Source organism: Prunus persica, chromosome G2 (genome assembly GCF_000346465.2).
Source record: "Prunus persica cultivar Lovell chromosome G2, Prunus_persica_NCBIv2, whole genome shotgun sequence".
Lineage (NCBI taxonomy): Eukaryota > Viridiplantae > Streptophyta > Magnoliopsida > Rosales > Rosaceae > Prunus > Prunus persica.
In genome coordinates this window covers 3,018,117-3,024,857 of record NC_034010.1, presented here as the reverse complement: position 1 = coordinate 3,024,857, position 6,741 = coordinate 3,018,117, and the positions used below count along the sequence as shown (strand labels likewise).

The 6,741-nt window shown below is 39.3% G+C and overlaps 1 protein-coding gene across 1 annotated transcript; it reads left to right on the top strand.

The window, feature by feature from the left end:
- Window positions 1,199–3,327, top strand: LOC18786698 (cation/H(+) antiporter 4). Its single transcript, XM_020556670.1, has 3 exons — window positions 1,199–1,348; window positions 1,698–2,699; window positions 2,851–3,327. Exons 1-3 carry the CDS (start codon window positions 1,199–1,201, stop codon window positions 3,325–3,327), a joined length of 1,629 nt encoding a protein of 542 aa, XP_020412259.1.

Sequence of the window (6,741 nt, the reverse complement as noted above, 5' to 3'; positions counted from 1 at the left end):
GCCATTCATGGGGTCACACACCAATTCAAAGGGACCTTCTACTTTGCTTTCATGGAGTCCATAAGGTCATTTGACCCCATTAACCCCACTGTGGGTCCGTCCTTGGGTGGGTGGGAGTTTACATTGGTGGATGTTGGTTTTTTCTATTTGTTTAATTTTCAAATTTTTTATGCTTAATTTATTAAAAGCTGAAGCTGTGTATTAAGAGTTAAGTTTGATTAAAAATAAAAATAAAGAGTTAAGTGAATAGAGAGGTGTCAAAGAATTAGATAGGGGACAGGGTTGTATAGGAAAAAAAGGACAGAAGATCTGGACTCCAACAACCCACCCATATAAACCTTTCACCTCATGCCTCTCTTATTCTCTTAGAGCACTGGAGAAGAATTTGTATGTTGTTTTGGTGTGGGAAGTGAAAAATATGACTAAGTATTTATTTAAAAAAAATTCTGAAAATTTTAGTATGTTTTTAAATTTTTTTATAGATTTTTAAATTTTTTATTTTTTTTTGGGTTTCTGATGTCAGCAAACCCAAGCTTGTGCAAAGGCTGGTTTTGCCTGAGGGCCAGCCTAGGCTTGTGGGCCCCACACCCAGCCCGGGCAAAAGTGACCTAGTGGAATTCCATTTTTCGTCTTGAGCCTCCCCTTGCCCCAGCCCGGGCGCAACGGTGGAGTTGCTCTTATGGCATGTTTACTAATTCGGAATTGGATTAGGAGGAATTGAATTGGAAAATGCCTTATATTTTACTAACTATTGTACCACATCTCTAATAGAGGTGGGTTCCATTGTATTGGTGGGCTCCTGCTCTATTAGACAAGTGATACACAATGTGGTATAAAAATATGGTATTACACATCTTCATATCAATTACACTTGTAAACTTAAAATAATAATAAGTGGTATGGATGTAACAAATGGAAAATCATCCAGCAAAGATGAGTTCCATTGTTAATGTGGTTAGATGAGTGTGATTAATTAACGCGGTTGCTAGTAAAGTAGGTGGTGAAAGTGTGTATGACATAGTTCGAGTGCTTTGTCATAAACCAATGCTGTTAGAACTGTAACATCTTTTTATCTCCCTTTACATTTCTGCACGCATATTGCCCTCATACAACCTTGCTTTCTTTCTTTCCCATGTCCCTTATGTGCATGCCTTTGAATTATCTTCTGCAAAAAACTTTTAGTTAATTATATGTAATGATGGCCAACAAAAATATTTCAACTTTGGAGGAAGATGTCATCGCACTGCACAAGGTCAATGAAACTTTCTTCAATGTTTGCTTCAGCTCACCACCCAATATGGAATTTGGTGGCAACTGGGATGATGTCTTTAAATCTCCGGTGCCGCTAGTTCGTGCCAGTCATTTAGTGCCTCTTTTGGAGCTCCAGATTGTTGTTATTTTTGTCATCACCCAAGTCACCATCACCTTTTCTTCAAACCTTTCAAGCTCCCAAAGGTCATCTCACAAATTGTTGTATGTTCCATCTCTAATACTTCTGTCCTGTTAAAGTTTCTTAATTGTTTATTCTTTTATTTGATCACATGATAGTGAAATATAAAATGATCCCATTTATCTGGATGTGGATTTAATTCATAACCAAGTAGTATAAAGTTATGAAACTGCAAAGCTTTTGTGGGAATTTTCTTTCTTTGTTATGTGTTTGATGGAAATAACAAGAGGTGTTATTTGAATTCTAGACTGGCATACTGCTTGGACCTTCAATCAAAGACAAGTCTGGCAAAGAATCCTTGTTTCCACTCCTCAGTCAAGATGCGATTGGCACGGCATCGGTGTTTGGTTACGCTTTTTTCATGTTTCTAACAGGGGTGAAAATGGATGTAGGCATGATAAAGAAAACAGGACACAAAGCTTTAACAATTGGTATTTTGTCACTTGTAGTGCCCATAATATGTGGCTTGTTAACCGCCTTTGCTTGCGCATATGTCTTCAAGGAAGAAGAAGATGACAAGGTTTTTTTTGTGGCAGCGACGCATTCTCTGACTTCATTTGCAGTTGTTTCTAGCCTTCTTCAGGACCTCAAACTCCTAAATTCGGAACTAGGCCGGTTGGGACTATCTTCCGGCCTGGTCAGTGACATGATCAATGTGATTGCAACAAGTACTGCTAGCTTTATCAGAGTTTCCATGGGAACCGGACAACCAATATACAAAATTTACGGGGACATTTTCTCACTTATTGCCTATATTCTTGCGGTAGTGTTCATCATTCGTCCTGCCCTGTTTTGGATTGTGAAACATACACCAGCAGGCAGGCCTGTTAAGGATGTGTACATATATGCCATCTTTCTAATGGTTCTGTTGTCTGGCGTTCTTTCTGATATGTTTGACCAAACTGTGCTTTTAGGTCCTTTCATTTTGGGTTTGGCAGTTCCAGATGGACCACCATTAGGCGCTGCTATAGTGAAAAAGTTTGATTGGTTTTTCTCTGGAGTTTTCACGCCACTATTTGTGACTATATGCGCAATGAAGGCTGACCTTTCGTCCATCGGAGATGATCGTAAATTGTTAACGCTGGACATTGTCCTTCTGGTGGTAACTTTTTTGTCCAAAGTAATGGCCAGTTTTGTACCATCTTTGATTTGCAAGATGCCCTTCAATGATGCTCTTGCAATTGGTTTCGTAATGAGCTCCAAGGGCGTAGTTGAGTTGGCATCATACTCCTTATTCCATGACTATAAGGTAACAAGTTAATTAAGCCTTAAAAATATTATTCTTTTCCCTTGTTCTATCTGGTACAAGCACAAACATTCAGACACATTCGAATTACGATGCGCATGGAAAACATATATAACTAATCTTTGTTTTCCTTTCCTCCACCCCCCACTTGTAGACTATTGATGATCAAACTTTCGCGGTGCTGCTCGTTAGTGTTCTGATTATAGCAATACTGGTGCCTAGCATGGTTAACTACTTGTATGATCCTTCGAGGAAATATGCAGGCTACCAGAAAAGGAACATCATCGATATGAAACCGAATGCTGAGCTCCGAATACTTGCATGTATTCACTCACAATACGATGTTGCTCCTGTCATCAACCTTCTTGATGTTTCATGTCCAACTGGAGGGAGTCCAATTTCTGTCAATGCCCTTCACCTTATTGAGCTTGTTGGCAGAGCCTCCCCTGTTTTCATTGCCCACCACATTCATGAAAAGGTTACATTTAACGTTCACTTTAGCGAAAAAGTCATCGGCCCCTTCAACCAGTATCAACTCAACAATCAAGGCGCTGTATCAGCAAACATATTTACAGCAATCTCACCATCCAACATAATGCATGAGGATATATGCACACTATTGGAAGTATAGCTTGGTGGCTGCTAGCTGTGATTGATTTAGGGGATTTCCTTGATTTATGGGATTTCCTTAATTTAGGGGATTTGATCTTGTTGCTTGTAATTATAGTTCTTCTATAATTAGGGGTTAAAGTCAAGGTGGTGGTTGCTTGTAATTATAGTTTTCCTATAATTAGGGGTTAAAGTCAAGGTGGTGGTCCCTAGCTTATACATATTGTTGAAGGAAAATGTGATCCTCCTAATATAATTTCACCACCACTAATTAAATAACGGGGTTTTATTATTTTTAGGTTCGACCCATTCGAGACGCAAGTCTCTTAATTACAATCCCTTGCTTCAAGGGAACACCCTTTGATTCCATCATAAAGAAACAGAACGTGTGTGTTTGATTTTGCAACTGCTCCCAAGTCCAACCTCAGGATGCCTACGTATCCCTTGCGGGAATCAAGCCACTCGTAGTTCAAGGAATCGCAATGAATAAATGACTCATTGCGAGGGAAATTTGATTTGAATTGTATTGAGAAGTGTTTGAGTGAATTTAGCTGAATAAACCAGGGATTCGATATGGGATTGCATTTGGGATGGTTGCATCTAGATCGAATCTCTAGATTGCCTACGTACCCTTTCAAAGGGATCAAACCAACGTAGTTCGGAATTTGGAAATTAATGGGTAAGTGTGGCCCACTAATTGAGAATTTGTGTTTGAGAAATTTGAATTTAATCTCATTTGAATTTTCATGGGAAGATGACCCATGAGAAGAATTAGAAATTAATGGGTAAGTGTAGCCCACTAATTGAAAATTTGTGTTTGAGAGATTTGAAATTAATCTCATTGGAATTTGCATGGGTAGATGACCCATGAGAAGAATTAGAAATTAATGGGTAAGTGTAGCCCACTAATTGAAAATTTGTGTTTGAGAGATTTGAAATTAATCTCATTGGAATTTGCACGGGTAGATGACCCATGAGAAATAATGGAATGGTTTTGTACCATTTTTTTATTGTCAATATCAAAGAAAACTAATGGGTAATTTTGATGAACCCACTAATTTAATTTGATCATTGGCACATGCATTTGTATCCATACATGATTTGGAGGACTTGAGATTAATGGGCTCTTGTGATTGACAAACCCGTTAATCCATATTGATGCCCATTCGGTAACTTTTGAGAGTGAGCTTGAAGCTCGAAACATGACCAATCATTTATTTAGATTAGAGTCACGGTCGTAGCATGGTTGAGTCGCTTGACGTAGCTTCTTTGCCACAGTGATTGATTCCCATATTTCTTGTTGGGATTTTGTGAGTATGTTTGGTAGCCATCTTGCATTTGAGCACTGGGACAAATATACCTGAATGCCATAAGCATTTTATTGAGCCTTCTAACTATCAGTTCTCGTGAACCTTTGTTGACACTTTTGTACACTTGCTTAGCTTGGTGTTACAAGTAGTGAAACCAACCCTTCGTCCCTTGGAATGCAAAGGAGCACAAGTGCCTGGGCACTTTGTTTTTCATTTGTTGCAGTCACCAAAAGTGACGTGAGGGACTTGAAAGACTTCATGAGTCTTGGTCCAAGTAGGACTTGCACAATGATAGTTGAGGATGAAACCTGGAGCAAATCATTGGTCCTTTTTAAGTGGACTTGTAAGCAAAGCGTGAGGCGCTTCTGGTTTGCCTTGAGCTTTTATGCTTTCTTCGTCGCTAAACTCTTGCATGTGCAGCCACTGGTATCTTCAGCAAGTTTACTTACTCAGATTATCAAATGAAAACCAACTTGCTCAACCACAGTTTATTGTCCTTTCGTTGTTGTTGCCATGTATTGCTAAAGACATCCTGGGATGGGAGCATTTGAGCAGCAAAGCCACATGATGATTGCAATCATCATGACAAACTCGCTTGGCATTTGGATGCTTGAAGGCATCGTAGAGAGACCCAGCCATCTTGAATTGGTCTTGCGCAATGTGTTGTACATCGCCAGCCCCACAGCGACACCATTTTTTATCATAAGCTTCATGCAATAGAATTTGGACTCATAATTCAAATTCCTTGTTTTGCTGCATGTAGAGTTGCAGCCCATCCCTCTTTCATAATCTTGGATTCACTTTGGACATGCAAGTCCGTGAAGTCCAAGACTTCTTTTTCTTCCTTCCTCTGCTGCAACTCAAAGAGGAAGAAGTCCTCTTCCTTTGAATTCGCAAGTGGTGGGTTCACCAGCACACTTAACTCTTCATTTTGTTTTGCTTTTTCAGCATGGCTGATTTTTTTCTTTAGCTTTCACGTGGAGGGGCTCACCTTCGCAGGCTTTTTTCTGTTGATGTGTAAACAGCAGATATAATTTTTTTCTACTGCAGATATGTATGCAGCTTTCATTTAAAAGACAATTAACTTGTCTTGTTGTCATTGGAGGACAAAAGCAGTCGGTACCATGACTGGGTATTTGAGCGAATGCCTTCGTTAATTTTTTTTTCTTTTCTCTGTTTGCTATCAAGAGGAAGAAGTCCTCTTCCTTTTGAATTCACAAGTGGTGGGTTCCCCTCCACACACTTTTATTCTTTCTTTTCTTCTGTTTACATTCAGCAAAACATAGTAAACGAAAGGCCTTGCTTTGCTCTAGCTGGATCCCTTACGTATTGGTGCCATTAACAGGTGTCTTTCAATTTGATTAAGACACCCAAAGGATAAAAATCCTTGTCCAAGTGAAGTATGGATTAAACTCCTTGTTGATTTGGAATTGCTGGATCATCCAGTGAAGTATGGATAAGTCATATCATTCTTTGTTGGATTTGAAGACAAGAAGCACAAGAAGAACCTTTTCCGAGTAGGATTAGTCCACAAGGATTTCTTTTAAAAAGGTATATGTGCACCACAACTTGAAGGAACCAGCAAACAAAGCGATAGCTTCTGATATATTTGCTTTTCCAGACCAGCCCGTAGACTTCCCCAAGACATCTGCTGCATCATCAAAAGAAGCAACAAATTGTTTCTTTCCTTCTAAGATTTCACACGGTAACCCCCAAACCCATAATCTTCCTTTTCTTTCTCTTCTTCTATTTCAGTTTTTTTTGTTTCCATGCGGCTGACTTCTCTCTTTGGATATGCAAGATTAAGGAGGTGCCTTGCCGTGGGCCACATTGAGAGCTTTGAGAGCAATTTGTCTTCTTGCTTCAGAAACCAAAGACAAATCTAGGTTACCTATTTTTCTTTTCTTTTTGTCTACTGTTGCAATCATTTCCCTATTGCCAATCTCTTTTCCTTTACTCAATTTTCAGTCAAAGTAGACCAAGAGAATCATTCAAGAGAGGGAGGGGCTGTGCGACACAGCCCCCTTTTTAAATTTTTTTCTTCTGGCTGCCTTCCTTTTGTTTTGTCTCTTTGCAACTAAACACAAAAAGCACAAGAAGAACAGGCCCTTTTCCGAATAGGATTA